The sequence below is a fragment of the Rousettus aegyptiacus genome, unplaced genomic scaffold, assembly GCF_014176215.1.
Source record: "Rousettus aegyptiacus isolate mRouAeg1 unplaced genomic scaffold, mRouAeg1.p scaffold_m13_p_10, whole genome shotgun sequence".
NCBI lineage: Eukaryota > Metazoa > Chordata > Mammalia > Chiroptera > Pteropodidae > Rousettus > Rousettus aegyptiacus.
In genome coordinates this window covers 23,101,546-23,120,696 of record NW_023416285.1, presented here as the reverse complement: position 1 = coordinate 23,120,696, position 19,151 = coordinate 23,101,546, and the positions used below count along the sequence as shown (strand labels likewise).

Genomic DNA, 19,151 nt, shown 5'->3' with positions numbered 1-19,151 from the left:
TGACAACAGTTAAGTGTGTTCATATGACTAGGTTCTAGCCATATAAAATGAATGACAAAAATAAATGCATCTTCCAGATCAGGTCGTTTACAAACTTCTCATATTCTACTTCTCTTTCTTCCTTACCTGGGCTGAAATGCAGATATGGTGCCGGTATGCTAGCGTCAACCATGTACAATGAGGGCAAAACGCCTTAGAAAATGCAAAGCAATAAGATGGAAGGAACCTAGGACTCTGTACAACCTCATGAATCAGAGATACATAGATGACCTGCCTACCTCTCTCTGTTACATAAGAGAAAGAAAAAAACCACCCTAAAGCTCTTATAATTTTGAGTTTATTACAACAGTCTAGCCTATACCCTGATCCATATCACTGTTTTTTTTTAAAGATTCGTAATACAACTTTCATTGATCTCCATTTCACAAATGCTAGAGGTTTTGTAAACTAAACCATAAAATTTGAAATTAATAATATAAGGCAATGTGTGTTTTATTGTGATTAGTTTTGTCTTCTCAAGAGTAGGGGCCAATAGTCAGCAGCCTCTAAGATGGTCCACAATGATCCTCACTGCCTGGTTTTTATGCCTTTGTTTAAACCCCATCCCTACCCCCTTGAGTGTGGGGCTGAATCTAGTGATTCACTTCTAGAGAACAGAATATGGCAAAAATGATTTTAAATCAGATTATTTGTGAAGAGATCATGGTGTAAGTCTTGAATGCTGGCTCACACTGTCTCTCCAGTGGCTCTGTTATGAGGTCTTCAATGGAGAAATCCATGTGACAAGAAAATGAGGCAAGTTTCTAGTCAATAAAAAGCTAGAGAGGAACTGAGCTCCTGAGCCTAACAACCTTTAAGAAATTGAATTGTGAACAACAAGAAGAGTGAGCTTGAAAACAAATCTTGCCCCAGTCAAGCCTTCAGATGAGACCGCAGCTTTGACGGGTAAAGACTACAAACCTTGTGAGAGACCCTGAGGCAGAAGAACCCAGTTGGCATTTCAGCACCTGCATTTCCTCATCCACAAAAACTTGAAATAATAAATGTTCATTGCTTTAAATTGCTAAGTTTTGAGAGTAATTTCTCATGTAGTGATAATTAATACAGAGCTGTACTTCATATTTCTTCTAAAGTAGACAAAACAGTGCCTTGTACCTAGCAGGTATTCAAAGAATGTGTTAGTCAACATTGCTCTAGCAATATTAAATCATAAGTCAAGTAATCTAAAGTGAAATTCTCCCATTGGCAAAATTATGTAGCTACTGGTAATATAAATTCTCTTAAGGAAGAGCTACTGAAGATCTGATCAACTAGGAAATTTAAACAATATTAAATTTTAATCCTAAAATTAAATTTAATGAGGGTTAGTATGGAAGCAATTTAATATTAAAGGTACAGGCTGTAGAATTAGGCAGATATGGCTCTGAGTCTAGTTATTAACATTTAAATCATAAATATACATATATAAAATAGTTATTTCACAAATATACTACCTGACTATAACCACAGAGCTTATATCCATGCTAATATGAAATAACAGTAAATGTAAAAAGGAGGATATCTGGATAAATTATTCATGTTAAAGAAAAATGTCCTAATACATAAAAAGTTACTGATATTTAGAATATAAAGTTATTGTATACATATCTCAATAGAGATTTTTAAATGTTATAGATTAGCTTGATAGACAAACTTTATTTTAGGTAAAAATGTGAATATATAAGACCAAAGAGATGTTACTGCATTACCTGTCTTATTGTGTCACCTTCCTGATTACTAATGGTGATCATTTTATCTTCACCACCTAAAGCAAGTAGATTTTCTGTACTCCAACATCCACATGTGATTCTCTTAGTATGTTTTCCTGAAAAAGAAATGATTTTTGTAGACATATGGATTTCTCGAAAAAATAATTTATGATGTCAATCTAAAAGAATGGGTAATATACCATGGAAATGAAACAAAGAATTTAAGATCTCATCGAAGTAGTTAGTGTCTAAGCAACCTTACTTAAAACAGTTTAACAAGATATACATCAAGATAATGGTACATAAGGGCAATAGTTTTCCAACTGTTTATGTGGCTATGAGCATAGACTCTAACATGAAAAGATATTTCACTCCTCAACAAGTTTGTTCATTTACCATATCACCAAACCTGTAATGATAATGCCTTAATTAAACCCCGAAGTACTGAAGTTATCATTTTGATATTTAGCTCCGTGGTATGGTAGATCTTTGGCATAAGCAGATTCAATATCGCAGTTTTGACTATTCATGTATAACTAAAGGACACATACTGATTTGTGATAATATTGAGGTGCAAATATGAATGCACCCTAGCAAGAATTGTGTTAGCGAGTGATATTAGATAACCACTAATATCAGGATGCTTTTTTATTGAGCAATCTAGCCAGTGCAAAAATCACCTTTTTGGGGGGAAATCATATGCTTGACACTGTGGGTATTTGTTGATGGTCCTGGGATAAATACCCAAGGTTAATTAAGTATACAGATTCTGGAGGCAGACTGTCTATATGAATAAGTGGTTCCACCAATTACTGCAAAAAACTTAAATTACTTAACTTTGTTATTCCTTAGTCACATATCCATAAATTGGGGGTATTGGAGGGGCTATCTCACAGGGCTGAGGATCAAATGAGTTAAAGCACTGAGAAGAGTGCCGGGCATGTGGGAAGTGCTACAGAAGTGTTAGCAATTTTAGCTGTTACTGAGAGCAGACACCATGCTCATTTTATTCTGTATACTCCTTATAGAACCTAAAACACTACCCATGCAGAAAGCAGGTTCTATATAGACCTGAAGTTGGATGTGTGAGTCTAGAGTATGGAAGAGAAAAATATGAGAGTTGTCCTGATATATATAGATAGTATTTCAAATCAGGAGACCAGAGCAGAAAAGTGAAGGGAACCTACAGAGAAGAGATAGCAAAGATAGCAAAGAGTTTGCTTGGGTGGTATACAGGAACTGGATATCCAAAGAGACGGGCATCAGGAACAGAAAAAGCAGTGCATGAGGAGAGGTAGAAAGATGCCAAAGACAACTTCTTTCTATCCCCATGAAAGGGAGAAGAAAATCTCTTCTTCCTCCTTCTTCTATTCCTTAAGGTCCTTTTGTTTCCAGTGCTCAGAAGTCAGGTTAACCGTAACACCAATAATGATAAATGCATTTTCTGTGGCTACTTAGAGTTCTGGGTACTTTACATATACTGACTCATTTAATTAACATTAACTCCTAGTTAATATACTATAGTAACTTAAGTATGAACCATGTTACTGGGAGACTGGTAATATTTAATTACACTGTAGTAGAAGAAATTCATGTATATCAGAATCATGCAAAGTGGGAGATGCCTGTATCTGGTCTAGTTCAAGGAAACAGATTAGTGCAAGAGAAAACATGGTAACAGATACTTAGTTACTTGAAAACAATAACAGATTATGCTACCATATAGGAGCTACCTGAAATTGAATGGTATGGTTTTAGGAAAGGAAGCTACTAAAAGGAAAAGAGCAGAGCCACAGATCACAAACAACTCTGAAAGAAGCAGCTGTATATTTAGTGAAAGACTTAAGATATGTAATTACCCTGAATCTTTTCAGGCTCATTTTACACAGTTAACAAATAACACTGAGAGCATAATCAATATTCGTATTAAATAAAATAATCACATATCAAAATCAAATCATGTATATATGACAAATACCTGACACAAGATAATCATGCTTTGACAAATTATTTTTTTATATCTCAAGTGTCAAATTTTCTGGGGCCTATTAGTTAACTGGTGAGATATAGAAAATGCCTAAATAACATCAAATAGACAAATATATGGTGAAAGTTGATTTTTGTAACTCAAAAAATTTTGGTTTAATTTTCAAATGGTCAGGGACATTATTGTTTAGCTGTAGCACTAAAAATATTAATATTAAAGATATACATATGTGTAAATTAATATGAAATGATTAAGTAGCCTTAATTGAAAGGTACTGTCTCAAGTATTCTGTGGGTGCTAATTCCTTCATTAACAGTAAATTATACTTTTTCTGACTATCTGGATGTAATTAAACCTACTGTTTCACCATTCACCAGCATGATGTTACGATAATTGAAAAGAATTGATACTGTTTCTTGTGTATTTAGAGGGCAGACCAGAGGTTGAGAGAATCAAAGAGACTGATCCAAGGTCGAAAAAGGAACAAACACAAACACCCTCTATTACTATACTCTGAGGCAAATATATCTCATAGTCCACATCTAGATTAAATTAGTATTTGAAGAGAATGGAGGGTCAGAATTAGGAATCTGGATATACTCTGTCCAAGCAGTCACCAAGTGTTGTAGTACATCTACTAATATGTTGATAACGTCTATGAGCTATTCTGTGTCGAGGGCAATCTGAGTGAGAAAGGAACAGATGGAAACCCCATCAATAATGTACTGGCGTCCAAAGGCACAGTCTGACCTTGATCTTAGAGCAATCTAGTCTATATAGCCTGGAGATTTTTGGTAGGCAGTGAAGAGGGATCTTCTAGTTTAGCTAGATGTGAGACTTGATCAGGGGAGTCTTAATACTACAAAATTTCCCTTGCAATATGAGAAAAGGAGAGGCAGTAAAATTTACATTTATGTAAAGTATCTCAAATATTCAGCAGTGCTTCCAACTATAACCTACCAAGGACAGGAATCTTTCGAGATGTCTGACGATTATAAATAAGCAAATTTCCTTTAATAGTTCCAACAGCCAGCAAACTTCCAATTTTTGACCAAAGAAGGAAAGACATTTGATCCCTGTAACATTAAGATATAAATTACTGAACAATTCACAATCATAACCTCTAAATAGTTCTTTTAGAAAGTACCTCATGGATAATTTTAATATCTACTTAGAAGATGAAGTACAAAATTACAACGTAATGCTTTAGGACAAAGACTAGGTGCTAAAGACATTTTGGAGACACTATATGGTGATCTTACAGTCAGTTCGACTTAAAATACAAATATATAATGAATATAGACTTCAATTCAGTCATGATGGAATCTCAAATTTCATGACATGACTCATAATGAGAAAGTTATTGTCTACTAATGATAGTTATAAGTCTAAATGTGGTAAAAAAAACCTTAATGGATGATGACACCTTGTGCTCTGAAAAGAAAGTAGGGTCCAATAACACATTAAATTGGAAAAAATCATTGAGAATTCCTGAAGGACATATCTTTACCTGCTGTTACTATTACGAATAGTTAAAAGGAGGTCAAAACCATGTCTGCCTATCACCATTCTTATGTGCATTCTAGGACTCCTAGAATACAATTCCCTAGTAAAGGGATGAGGGCTTCCCTGGAGTAACTCATTCCATACATCGGGGAAAGAAATTACACTGAGTCTAGAAGAGTGATTCTGAAAATGCAATCCCAGGACCAGCAGTATCACCTGGGAACTGATTTAGAAATGCCAGTTCTCAGATCCCAGCCCAATTCTACTGAATGAGAAACTCTGGGGAGGGAGGGTACACCCAGTTGTCTGTGTTTTAATAAGCTCACCAGGTGATTCTGATGCAGCTAAACCTTGAGAACCAGTGACAGACCATGCTATTTTAGAAAACAACACTGCTTTCAAGAATTGAAAGCAATAATTAAAGAACAAAAGCTTACACTTAAAGGGGCTTCCTCTCTAGCTAAATTAAGAGAATTTGAGCGTTAAAAATATTTAATTGAAATGAGTTTGTCAAGGGCCACAAAACCATGATACTTGGAAGGCAAAAATTCACTTAAAGTATATGAGAAGTTAATTGTAATAACAGGCGAATAAAATTTTTAGTTTAAAAATTAATTTTATAAGAAGTATTATATGCCAGGATGCTAAGTTTCTTCTATTAAGTATATATTTTATAAAAATTAAATATGCATTTTTCTCTCTCTGTTTAAGTACGTATGGCAGTCATGAGAATATGCCTCTCAGATCGCCAATGATGGAAAGTGAACTGACCACAATGTGCTGGGGCCACAGCCTCCCAAGGGCCGCTCTCAGTCAATGACCGGACACGGCAGGAATACTGCTGAGGCCCGTTCCTGGGAGACACAGGACTCCTTCAACGGGTAACCTTGGCTTAAAATCTCTCCACAGGCCCAGCTGAACTTTCTTAGAATGGACTGCAGTCTGAGATGTATCTACCCAACAATTTTTCCTTCCTTCTCCCTTTCACAAGGGCCTGAAGGCTTTTCTACCATCTTCTTCTCCCTCTCTGTTCCCTCACAGGCATTTCCTGTAATAAATCTCACACATTTGATGCTGTTTTGACATCTGCTTCTCAAAAAACACGAATTGAAAGAACTGTCAGTATTTAAACAGTACCAGAAAAAAGAAACTATGACATCGATAAGGTCTGGTCAGCAACGGTGGTCACATGTAACAAGAGCAATATAACATTAGTCCATCCAGCAGTTTACCATTACTAACAGTCATGAAACCAACTAGAAGGAGGGTTAAATAGCCTATCCCAAGAAGATCATGTTACCAAATGTCTTCAAAAGAGCTAAACAGGCTCCATCTCTCTTCTCTTAGGGCATAAGGTCTCCAGAAAGCCCTACGAATTACACTAAGATACTAACGCATACATAAGTTTCCAATAATGCTAACAGTCAGGCCCATGTATAATAAACACATGTGTTTCTGGCCAAGGAAACTTATAAAGAATACATTATTCCAGGGAAATGTACCTGGCTACGAAAAAAAAAAAAAAATCCAACCTATGTGACAGGCACGGGCTTTAAAAAGCCTTGCTGATATGACAAGTGTGAAGATTGATTAGAAAAGAGACTGAGTAGGATGACTAGTGCTTGCCTGAATGGCCTTGGGAGAAGCAACTATGTCTTATGATCCAACCAGGAATCAATTCGTTGATGAACCAGATGTAGAGAGTTTTCTCTAGAAAGAATGCTGTATCCCACCAGATACATAACTGCTATAAGCCTAACTGGAATCAGGGTGAGTACCACTATAACCCTAAGAAGGTATGAAAATACATCTAATAAAAACGAAGACATAAATTCAACCCGTTGTATTAACATAGTAATTAAGATAGTGAAGTGGTCTTGTAGTAAGTTGTGTAATAATTATATTTGAATACGTTTTATGTACTATTTAATGTGTCCAAAATGCTCAAAACAACTCTAATTAAATTTGTAAATGGAATTTAAGTTGTTTAAGGGAAATTTAAATAAGTTTGCAAAAATGAGCAAATTTAATAAAAAAATGATATTCAAAAGTTTAACTATCTTAGTACAAGAGTGGCCATTAAGTAAAAAGCAAATAGTATATACCTTTGTATACAAAGTCCCTTAGACATTAAATATCAATATCAATAGTAAAACACCCTTAATTTTACATTAATGATAATTACTGTAACATCTACCATTCACTCAGTTCTTAACTTTAATACCTGGCTATGACATACAATTAATTAAACATCACGACAATGAGATGATGTGAGGACATGGATCTATGAGAAGACAGAGGAAGGCAGACATATACAAGCTGGAAACACTTGGGATTAATCACATATTATTCTCTAGGTGAGGACATGGCCTCGCTGATGCTGATTTTGGTTCAAGAGCCAATACTCGATATTTATAAACATTCTCCTCATGGAAACACAGAGAGCATGTAAAATCTTTTTGAAAATAGATGTATACCCAAAGTGTAAAAAAGCAAGCAAGAAACAAAAGATTCTTAGACCTAGCAAAACTTTACACTGGACAGACAATATCATCTTGGAGTGTATGCCTCGTGTATCACTTTGTCAGGTAAAAAGAAACTGCTAAGGTTATGTTTGGTCTTGTTCTGCATGGCTACCTTGCTTCTTCTGGGTTGTTATACCTTGGTAAATAAATTGGGAACTTACAGTCTAATTTTATGGTATATTGTATCTTTTCCTACTCACCTGCTGGCCACATAATGCCATGAGGCAGATATTATGCCTATTTCATATATAGATGAAGAAATTGAGGCTTAGAGAAAAGGAACTTGTCCAAGGTCAAAACTGCAGTTTTAGTTGTAAATACTGACATACTGACACGTTCTTTTCCATATGGAAAAATAATTTCTCTTTTAGTAGGGATCTATAATTTATTCTGTCTGCCTACGATTTTTTCCACTTGAGAGCTGCTCACCCTCACATCACTCTTCACTTGCCGAGATTCTCAATCCCATGACCCCGCCTACTCAATTCAGACCTTTTGAAGGACTGAGTAGATACTGGTGATATGACGGGGACATATTCGTTTCTCAGGAATAACATGCTGTGAAAAATGATATAAGCCAATAGCTGCCAATAGCCACAGGAAAAGTCTGACTTAGAATGGAGTCAATACAGAGAAAGGAAGAGCCAAGAGATGGAGAAAGATACAGTCTTGGTTACATCATTACAACTCCTATATCCAGCCATGCCTACAGCCAATCCCTTCTCTAGATTTTCCAGATTTTTAGTCTGTTTTATCAAAAACAACTTTTTAAAGAGCTATTTATATTTTACATTTATAGCATTTATATTCTAATTAATGAACAAAATCAGTAGGACTATATTATAACAAAAAAAAAAGACATGAACTTTTTCTTTTATAAGAAACTCATCAGTGCATCTTTATAATGGAAGTTGTAAGTATTGTTAGCATCAAACCTACGATCGCATTTTTAAGTGAAGATTTAAAAAGTAAAAAAGTTATCCTTACCTCATGCCACTGTCTAACTGGCTGGTTTTATTTGTGTTGGCATCCCATAGATAAATGCAACTAGACTTCTCAGCAATCACTGCTAAGATATCTCCATCTTTATCCCAATCCATAGCAACACAGTTTCTTTAAAAAAAGAGCGTAAAACATTTCACATTTTTTTAAAGGAAAGAAATTTAAATACTCACCTATTTGTGATTTTTGTCCATAACAAGACCATTCAAGCTATTTTGAAATGTCTACTTAAACTTTTCATAGTGAGAATCACTATTCGCTGCTTGGATAATACTAACTAGGGGTTGGAAAAATTAAATTCTATTTTAAATATGTTCATATGCTACCTTAAATATAATTATACATAATGAGTTAGTAGATTTTCTTGAATCCTCTAAAGAACTTGGCCTTTTGGTAAAACGCACTCATCAAGCATCTCTACAAATGAATCCCATTTGTAATCAAGAGGTAATTTGATCAAGTTTTAAAGGTTATTTCAGATTTACAGAGAGATAAGATACTGATAAGAAATGAAGCCATATTTAGATGAGTTGTGTATAAAACAGATCCAGGCTGCGTAGATGTAGGATTGCAAACAATGGCAAGACCGAATTCTGAAGTGGTAAGAAATGTTATTTTCATTTTATATCTTAATGTAATAAGAAAAGTAATTCAATTAAGATGACAAAAGAGTTCTAAATAGGAAATGCTCTGTTTAACATGTTTCTTACTGCTCAAAATTACTCCAAAATGTTTATTATAATTTAAAGACTTCCATGAGGAGTAACCTTTCTTCTCTGATGCTATTTTTCATTTTGAGACTCTTCCTGCATAGGTTTACATTTAAGACAGTTGGGGGTTGCTTCAGTTATTTTATTCTTTGAACTGTTAAAATGTTTTTCGATTTTAATTTTCTGTAATATTCTCAGAGATTTGAGGAATATGAAAAAGGAAAGCTTTCAAATTGTTGATAAGAATCATCTGCAAATTAAAGACATTATATAATGGCATTTTATTTATCTGGAGAGTGTTTGTCAGCTAAGTTCAACTACAATGAACACAGCAAAAGAATTCAGAAGTAAAAAAATAAGGCCACTGTGTAACCAAAATAGACATCATATAGCTCCTGCAATAAAGCTCATACAATTCATTAAAAAGTTTTTTCACTAAGTGCTTTCTTACTTTACTTTGACATAATTATAACTACCTTGACCTCTGTTTCCCGGAATACAGAAACTAGAGGCAACAACTGAGAGCGATGGAAAATGCCAAAATGGTGGCATGTGGTGGGTTAAGGCAGAGCAGGAGGTGGGAAAGGCTGTGAGAGACTGAGAAAAGTAAAACCTGATTTGCAAAGATGGTAGCAGTAAACCTCAGAAAGCAGACATGAATTTAAAAAGCATGGCAGCCTAAGACCATAATTTGGGTGAAAGCCTCTAAACATCTCAATAACCACTGAGACTATCAGTAAAAATAACTAACACAGGTAATGATTACGCTAAATCATTAAAAAATGCTTAAGTTATGCTTAGTATAATCTAGAAGATTTCCGGAATATAAAGTCTTTGTCCTTTAGGAAGTACGTAAAATTAACTATTTTCCAACAATTTATTAGAGAGGAGATACTACAGTGATGCAGACTTATCTTGTCTGCCTATATACATCTAAGCTTATTATTAAATAAGAATTCTTTCATAAGAATTCATTATAATCCTGCCTTTAAATTTCCTGTGAATGTACGGGTGTTTATAAACTCTGACTCAGGTGCTATCTATGTATTTTATTAACTACTTATGGTATAAAAAAAAAAAATTTCTTTGCAAATGGAGAAAAAAAAAGAAATACAGTTATATATGTTGTAAAATTCTATTTGATCACGGTTTTAAGACAATACTTTCTATCTTTTAGGCAAAAAAGCTTAAGTTTCTGATTTACCACTGTACTTACCCAGATAAGTTAATTTCACTTCTTTTTTGACCATGGCGATCAAAGATTTTCACAATATGATCAGCTCTAAAAGAAATTAGAACACAAAATGTAATGTAAATGTTATTTATCTATGTATATAAAAAAATGTCATATAAGTGTTTTCAGTATTCTCATATCCTAGTTTTTATCTAAAAGTTATTACTAGGGAAAAGGTTCTATGAACTCTGATATTAATGGAGATGAGTACATTACTTTTCCTACCATACAACCATCTCACAACTTCTACTGAACAGATGGTGTGGTTATGTGGACATAGAATCATTTGAAGTCAGGATGATTTACTTAAAATATTCACTGGTTTCTTACCCTGTTACTGCAAGGTAGTTTCCCGATGTTTTTTGCCAGGTAAACTGTATAGGTGTGCCAAGCCAATTCTTTTCCAGCAATGAGAAAATACGCTAAAAAAAAAAAAAAAAATTATATTTCAAAACACACAGTTAAGGGCTGGTCAGAAAAGAGGTCAAAATATGAAAACAGTGGGATTCAGAATGGTGAAGGCTTATGTTAGAGTTTATGCAAAAAAAAGTCAACTATATAACAAACAAAATAATTAATCAATAAAACAAACAAAAATCACAATCTGATTGATAAAGTATGGACCTCAATATATTGGGGAGAATTTATTATTAAACTTTTTGCTTTTGAAAGTTTTGAATATTGATTTTATAAAAATGTATAATTTTCATGTTTTGTAAATGTCAAAGGTTAAAATAATTTAAACTTGAATTTAGCTTATTATCAGTGGCACAGATTATGGGTGAATTAAATTTAACAAAACTGCCATTTAAAAAATCTTAACCATCATAGAAATACAACATGTATATACTTCTTTCAAAATTATTTTCTTTCTTTCTTTACTCATTAGTTATATTTACTTCATCATTAAGTATTTAATTTGGCTATTGAGTGGTCAATGTAACAGTCAAACATCATTCTTTTCACTTAGACAATCTAGAGCTGTGGTTATGGAAGCCACAAACCACATGTGAACTTGAAATTTTATTGAGGACTTGAATGTGGGTAGACCAAATTTAAATGTGCTATAAATGGAAAATACATATCAAATTTCAAAGACTATGAAAAAGAGAATACAAACTATCTCATTTATAATATTTTATGACATGTTGAAATGATAATATTTTGGATTTACTGGGTAAAATATATGATTAATGTTTTGTTTCTTTAAAAATATTTTAATGTGGCTCCTAAATATCTTAAATTACTTTGGCTCATATTAAATTTATATTGAACAGTGCTGATCTAGAAACACAAAGCTTGAATGAAAAAATTTAGATTTTAATATTAGGTTAAATCATAGAATAAACAATGATGCCCATATCTAGGCATGTGAAGTTTACATACTACTACAGGTGGTTTGGTAGTCTGAGTGGAAATTCTTCCAATACTCAAAATTAACCACCAATAGGCATTTCGTATGAAATCCACCTCTATTGAAAACAGAGGTGTGCTACAATCACAGGTGCATCCAAATTTGTGGAGCACGAAAACACTCCTAAAGAAAAAAAAAAGTATAAAAGTATCTTTCTTTTGCAATTTTGCGACCATATTGCCCTGGAACTCCTTCATGCAAGCAAGAGATCGTTAAACTTGAATTTCATTAGCTTCATGGTAGACCTCTCGCTGTGATCTTACATATTATTTTCCTTCAAAGGAGCTATATAGATGCTCATATACAATACAGTGGAAGTGGTGCTAGCTTCACAACCAGAGAACTAAACTTTAAATTTTGCTTTTTACCTATTAGCTGCAGGGCTTAAATTGCCTCAAGCACAGAATTCTCAACTGCAAATCAAGAAGAGAATCTTCTCACTTATATTTATCGTAAATTGTGAAGAGCTCTAAAAATATTATGATTATCATCAGTCTGTCAATTTCAATTTCCACCCTAAAAGCCATGATGTAACATTAGGACATAAAAAAATAATTTTTAAATTGAGCTTTCCATTCCTTTGCCGGATCAGAGCTGGGGGTATTGCTGTGGTAAAGCGAAAAAGTGAAGGAGCTGTAGCCAGTGACCAGAGTGGGGTTCACGAGAAGGTCAAACCTAGAAACCGTGTCTGCAGAGAATAACGCTCTTGAGCGTCTAAATCTGCGTGTGCAGATTTCTCCGTGAATAATATACAATCGCCGCTAGATGACCAATCACAGGCAATACAATTACAGATCATTCTTTCAGGGGCTTTTCACTTTTTAGGGCGCTGGGCAGTTGCGCTGCTTGCCAAGGGTTTCGGTGTAAAAATGCGTCAGCTCGTGGCAAGTCAACTTCACCGGGACCTTGCAAACGCAGTCACACAACCCATTCCTTCTACCTTGCGAAGTTCGGAGTCTTTTCAGTTCCAGTCCGCTTAAGTCCGGCCGTGGCGGGGTTCCGTCTTCCCGCACCGCTTCAACCCTTGTCACGATCCCAGAAACGAAGGGCCTCCCTCTCTGCTTTCTCTGTTTTCTTTCCCCCGGCTCTTTCAACTTCGTCCCCATTTTCCCCCTCCTTGGTCACCCCTCTCCCTTCCCCACTCTACGCATGGGAAGGAGAAAGGGGGGAACATATGTCCCCATCCTCAAAGCGACGCTCGGTGGGCTGGAAAGAGCTAGTGGTCCAGTTTTCCTGCTCGCCCGGAGGTTTGTAAGTTACTTACCTTCATCTCAGGGCTGCAGCGGCGGCGCGATCTAGCAAGTGCGCAAGCGCACCTGGTCTCTTCCAAAAAGGCTACCGCGTTCCCGTCACCCAGGAGACCACGCGAGCAGTGACCAATGAGCGAGCACCAGCTGGAGGGCGGTGCCTCAAAAGGGAGGCGTGGGCTGGAATCACGTGATTCAAGAGAAGCCTGTCCAGAGAAGTTGCGCTTTGCGTTCCTTGTGGCGCCTCGGCTTCCTGTTGGGCTCTGATTGGATAAGACCTGAGACTTAAAGGCGCCTGCGTAAATTCTAGGCCTCGGTTACTAAGGAGCCGGTGGTGGCCGGAGGAACGCTGAGAAGTTGTTGGGGAAGAGAAGGGACCTGAATGTTAAGATAAGGCTTGAATTAGCTCATGTGGCAAATACTCTTGCACAGGCCCTATACAGAAGGCTTGGATGAGCCTAGGTATCATATCTCTCTCTCCCTCCCTCCCCCCACCCCTCTCTGCTCTTCTCCCCTTCTCCATCTCCCAGTTTATGGGCCGGAAAAGATGAAATGTGAAAGGTAGTTTATTCCAAGGCCTAGTAGGCCAACTAAATGAGCCAGCTAAAAGTATGCTGGAAAAATGAGCTCTCAAGAACCGATTCGAGTGGTATAGAATAATGGATCAAAAAATGTCTGATCACATTAATAGAAACGGAGAAAGCACTTGGCAAAATCCCATACCCCTAAAAATTCAACTCCTGTTAATGATAAAAAGCTAGGAATGGAAAGTAATCTCAAATTATGATCTACAAAAAAAACAGAGCTAACACCATACTTAATGGTGAGAGACCAAATACCTTCCACCTAAACCTGGGGGGGAGAGAGGCAAGGAGGAAGTCTCTGTTCCTCGAATGTGGTGTATATTTACATTTGTTTTCTTCTTTAAATAAATTTTGTAACTTTCAGTGTGCAAACCTTTTACTTATTTAAACATTCTTTGGTATTTATGATGCTCTGTGGAATTTTAATTTTTTTACTTTTGGGTTCTAGTGTGGAAAAATGCAATTGATTTTTGTATATTGATCTTGACATCTTATAAACTTGTTCAACTCATAATTATAATAGTTTTTAGTGGATTTCATGGAATTTTCTATATTCGATATTATTATTTCTGCAAATAGGTTTAGTTTATTCTCTCCAATCTGCATGGTCTTTATTTCCTTTTCTTGGCAAGACTGAACATCTGTTAACTAGAACTTATTGACAGATTTTATCCATTGATATCTTTTCTATGGTATTGTAAAATTGTGCTGTTTTCATTTTTAACATTCACCTTTACCTCACATGTGAAGAATACATAATATATATGGTTAATTTAATGTGTTTTTAAGAAATTGGGTGGCTCCATAGTGTATTGGTTGGCATGTCTGCTTTACATGCAGAAAGTCCTGGGTTCAAGTCCCAGGTGGAGCCACAGACCATACCCTGAGTGTGCCAGTGCCCCAGAGGATGCCAGGCCCTGGGTTCATGTCCTGAGTTGTGCAACATCTACAGGTCAGGGGTGGAAGTGGGGGGGGTGGGGAATTAAGGAGGGGGAGGGTGAAGAAATTGGCTGAGAAATTTTTCAGGCCTGGAATATATAATTTTTCTCAATAATCTAGTATCCAAACAAACTTGGTAAGTAATGGCCATTGTACATTTAACCTTTAACTATGAGTATTAAGCACCTTATTTGGATTTTTCAAACAATTTTATTTTTGTGCCATGCCTTATAAGTGTTTATATATTTAAATGCTTTTCTATTGTAAAATATGACTCTCTTAAGGACTGCATGATATAAATAATGAATTACACTCAGTCATAAACTCCCAGTTTAAACCCCATTCATGGCATTCACTAGTTCTTTGACCTTGGGCAAATTTCCTCCTCTGAATCTGTGCACACAAGTCTAAAATGGAAATGATAATACCTACCTAATTTGATTTTAGGGAAAATTAAATTACTTAAAAAGAAAGATTAAAGATTAAAGAAAATAGAAAATCCTATTATCAAAATGTATTAATCTTTATATTTCTTTTTAGCTTTTGTCCCTGTGTATGCCAGTTTTACTATGTGTTTATAATTATGATGTGTTTGTGTATTTAACACATTTATTTAGGTCAAATAATAAATATAACACAGTCCTGAGCAATAGAAAAGCAACAACCCTAATAAAATTGTTTTTAGTTTCCCATACTAATTCAACTCTTTCTTTGACTCCCTTATGCTGCTTTGGGGCTGAATCATCTAAATCATTGGTTCTCTAACTTCAGTGTGTATCTGCATGTTTAGTGTGTGTCAATCACCTGGAAGGCCCAGTAAAACACAAGTGGTCATCCCCACCCCCAGTTTCTCTGATTTAGTAGTTCTGGGGTGGATCTGGGGAATTTGCATTTCTAAAGCGTTTCCAGGCTATACTGATTATACCCATGTGTGGCTTACACTGGAGGACACTAATGTCTAGATAATTGTTTCCTAAATCCCCTTTGCTTTTTGTCATATATGTTATACTAAAAAAGTCTATATTCTTTATGTTAAGTTTACAAAGCAACAAATCTTTTTTTCTAAGATATGCCATCTAAAAGTCACTTTTCAAATTATTTTTAAATCTCGGGAAGCATTTGTTATTATTTTATATAAATCAGGGATCCTAAATAATGTCTAGTTTTCTGTTTTTTATTATTCCTGTTCTTCTCTTTAGGCTGACAGAATAAGTAGAATTTCAGTAAGTGGATACGAGAAAAAGGGTTTTAGAGGTAATGAAGTACAGTGGAAGGTATAGACAAGGTGATTTGAACCTAGTAATAACCACTTAATAACTTAGATAATACACTTAACTTTCTCAGCTTCACTTTTTTTTCAATTTAAAATTTTAATGGAAAGGGAATGAATACCCTCTTACATTTTTTTAATTGAAATATATTTGAAATATATTTAATTGAAATATAAGATGGCATAATGTCTATGTTAATTTGATACATTTATATATTTTAATATGGTTACCATTGTAGTGATAATTATCAGTTTCACTTGTGTTTAATGGAGCTTGTAAATTAATATGTTTTATTTGTGGTTGTCTTCTGGAAATATTTGTAATTTTTTGGAGATGCCTGAATACAAAGTCTTTTGTAAAATAAATTTTGGGAAAGAAGAGAAATCCAGTTTCTCATTCTAAAATTTAAGAATCAGGAACATAATTAAGCCTGTTCATCTGGGAAAGGATCTGATGTCCACTTGTTTGGAAGAGATTCATTGCAGAGTTAGTCAAGCCATTATACAACCTGTGGAAAGGGGTAATTCTATAGTGCACAGCGCTATTTTTTTTTTTTACAGGTGTACATCTTAAAATCGATTGTTTAAGTGTAAATAAATGTCTGTTTAGCAATCTTCAGAAACATAATTTATTTGGAAAAGTATCACATCATGAAAACTCCTTTCTCATCAGAAACTACTGTAAAAGCCAGGAAGGACTTCATGAAGCTTATTAAAAGGATACTGGAAAAAATGAATAACATAACTTGCTATAACATCAGAAAAATGCTTTTCAAGAGAGAGAAAGAGTTGAGTTTCCAAAGTGAAGAGAAAGAGGGATAGCATGGGATTAGCGATGAAAATTAATGACGTTTAACACAAAATATTGATAAAAGAACTTGGAAATTTAGGTAGAATTCAGGTTTTAAAAATATATAATTTTTTTATTGCACTCTATATTTCTAGTAAATGCCAATATTTGAGCTTATATTTTTGCCTCCAATTTATCATTTAGACTTCTAGATTTTAAAATGATGGCTATGAGGAAATAATTTTCTACCAATATTATAGAGAAAGAAAGTCTGATAATCGTAGCAATAACTAGGGAAAGATAGTGTATCTGATCAGGGGATCCTAAGTGGAAGACATTTCCCTTTAGTTTCCTAGCTAGTATCAGTAGCTAAATTAATGCTATTACATAGCATTAATTTTAAGCTTAAAACAAAATTGAATATTCAACATTAAGCTGATTATATTTGTCCAATTCTGTGCCAAGCATAATTCTAAATGCAGATACATGACTATAAATCAAATAGCCAAGGAAATTAAGAAATTAAAATTAGTTCTGGATTCATTACAGTTTAATGATTCCTATTCTTAAGAGGAAAGATTTCGCATTATTTCCTTTTGAGTTCATATAGAGTAGTTCTCAAACTTGGTTGCTATTAAAATTATTTGGGGGTCACCCGAAGTGGCATAGCCTCAACCCAGATTTATTGAAACAGAATTTCTTGAGATTGAGCCTGGCTCTGTCTTTTCTTTCTTCCTTTCTTTCTTCTTTTCCTTCCTTCCTTCTTCCTCTCTTCCCCAACCCTCTCCCTCCCTTTCTCTTTCTTCCTTTCACTTTTTAAAAAACCCTGTGGTATACAGCCAGAGTTGAGAACCATCAATTTATTCTAGAGTATGCCAAATCCAATGAAACAGATGGGAAGCCTGTTTTATTTCTGAGAGTGAATAGCTACTTCTCTTAAAAAACCTATGCACAGGAATGTGAAATGACTGTTGCTTTGGAAACAGTTTGGCAGTTCCTCAAAAGCTAAATATAAACATTACCAAATGACCTGGTAACTCCATTCCTAGGTATATACCTCAAAGAATTAAAAAGCTACTCCAACATTGTACGTGTATGTTTATAACAGCACTATTCACACTAGCCAAAAGGTGGAAACAATTCAAATGTCCATGAATGGATAAACCAATTGTGGTATAAACACAGTGGAAAATTATTTAGCCATAGAAGGAAATAAAGTGTGATACATTATATGCTACAACACAGATGAATCATGAAAATATTCTAAGTAAAAGAAGACTGTCATAAAGTCACAAATAGTATGATTCTATTGATGTGAAATAGTCCAGAATACGTAAATCCATAGAGATAGAATGCAGATTTGTGGTTGCCAGGAGCTGGTGGAATGGGGAATGGGGAGAAACTGCTTAATGGCTATAGCTTTGCTTTTGGGGCAGATGAAAAGCTTTTGGAACTAGAAAAAAAATCTAACTGCTTTTCAAGTGCTTTAAAGAGAAATAAATTAATTCTTTTTGTGATGTGAATCAACAGAAGTACAGCCTTATTAGACCTCACTTAGGATTCCTAATTTTTCTCTGGGAAAAGTACTCCAATCATTCACTTCCTCATTTTTTTCCTCAACCCAAGGCATCCGGCTCTTATTCCCTCTTCTCAGTGGTGCGTTGGAGCCCAACAGCACTGGCTCATGAGAGCTGATTGAGCATGTCTTCCCACATTTGCATTTAGTGACGTCATGTTAGTAGCTTGAAATTGTTACCTGGTGGAAGGAAGTGTTTACACCGCTGAAATTGGCAAATGCTACAAATTGGAGATCCACCCCCTGCCCCCCAACACCCCCTCCCCCCGCCCCCGCCGCCGCCACAGAGTCCATTGTTAAACATTTGTCAAGACACAATTGCTTCTACTTTGTTAACTGGTAATTGTCAAAATCAGTGGTCAATTTTCGGTCCATCACATTCATGTATAATTAAGTTATTGCACGCTCTCCTGGATTAGGTTATGACATGAGGTACAAGATTAGTGATTGTGCCATAACGGAAATATGTACTAAAAGTAAGGGAAGCACAGAAGTAGGGGAAAGTGGAGAAGAAATAGCTCACGTATTAAAGAAAATGACATTGGTTTTCTGTAATCTCAAAAATTTACATGACATTACCAATGGTTAATGTGAAGCCAAAAAAGGGTTTTCTAAACTA

General features: G+C 35.1%; 1 protein-coding gene across 3 annotated transcripts in view; it reads right to left on the bottom strand.

Annotated features, from left to right (window-relative positions):
• The window catches only part of WDR19 (WD repeat domain 19), a 68,309-nt gene extending 54,778 nt beyond the window's left edge, over positions 1 to 13,531 (bottom strand). The window contains exons 1-6 of one of the 3 annotated variants that reach the window (XM_036227617.1): positions 13,391 to 13,531; positions 11,043 to 11,134; positions 10,695 to 10,760; positions 8,754 to 8,879; positions 4,696 to 4,811; positions 1,749 to 1,864 (exon numbers count right to left, since the gene is read on the bottom strand). In XM_036227617.1, coding sequence (XP_036083510.1) covers positions 1,749 to 1,864; positions 4,696 to 4,811; positions 8,754 to 8,879; positions 10,695 to 10,760; positions 11,043 to 11,134; positions 13,391 to 13,396 — 522 coding nt within the window. In that variant the 5' untranslated portion in view covers positions 13,397 to 13,531. Of the gene's footprint in view, positions 1 to 1,748; positions 1,865 to 4,695; positions 4,812 to 8,753; positions 8,880 to 10,694; positions 10,761 to 11,042; positions 11,135 to 13,066; positions 13,195 to 13,390 lie in introns of those variants that run through there. The other 2 variants (XM_036227618.1, XM_036227619.1) reach the window with 2 other exon arrangements.
• Between the last annotated feature and the right edge of the window lie 5,620 nt (positions 13,532 to 19,151).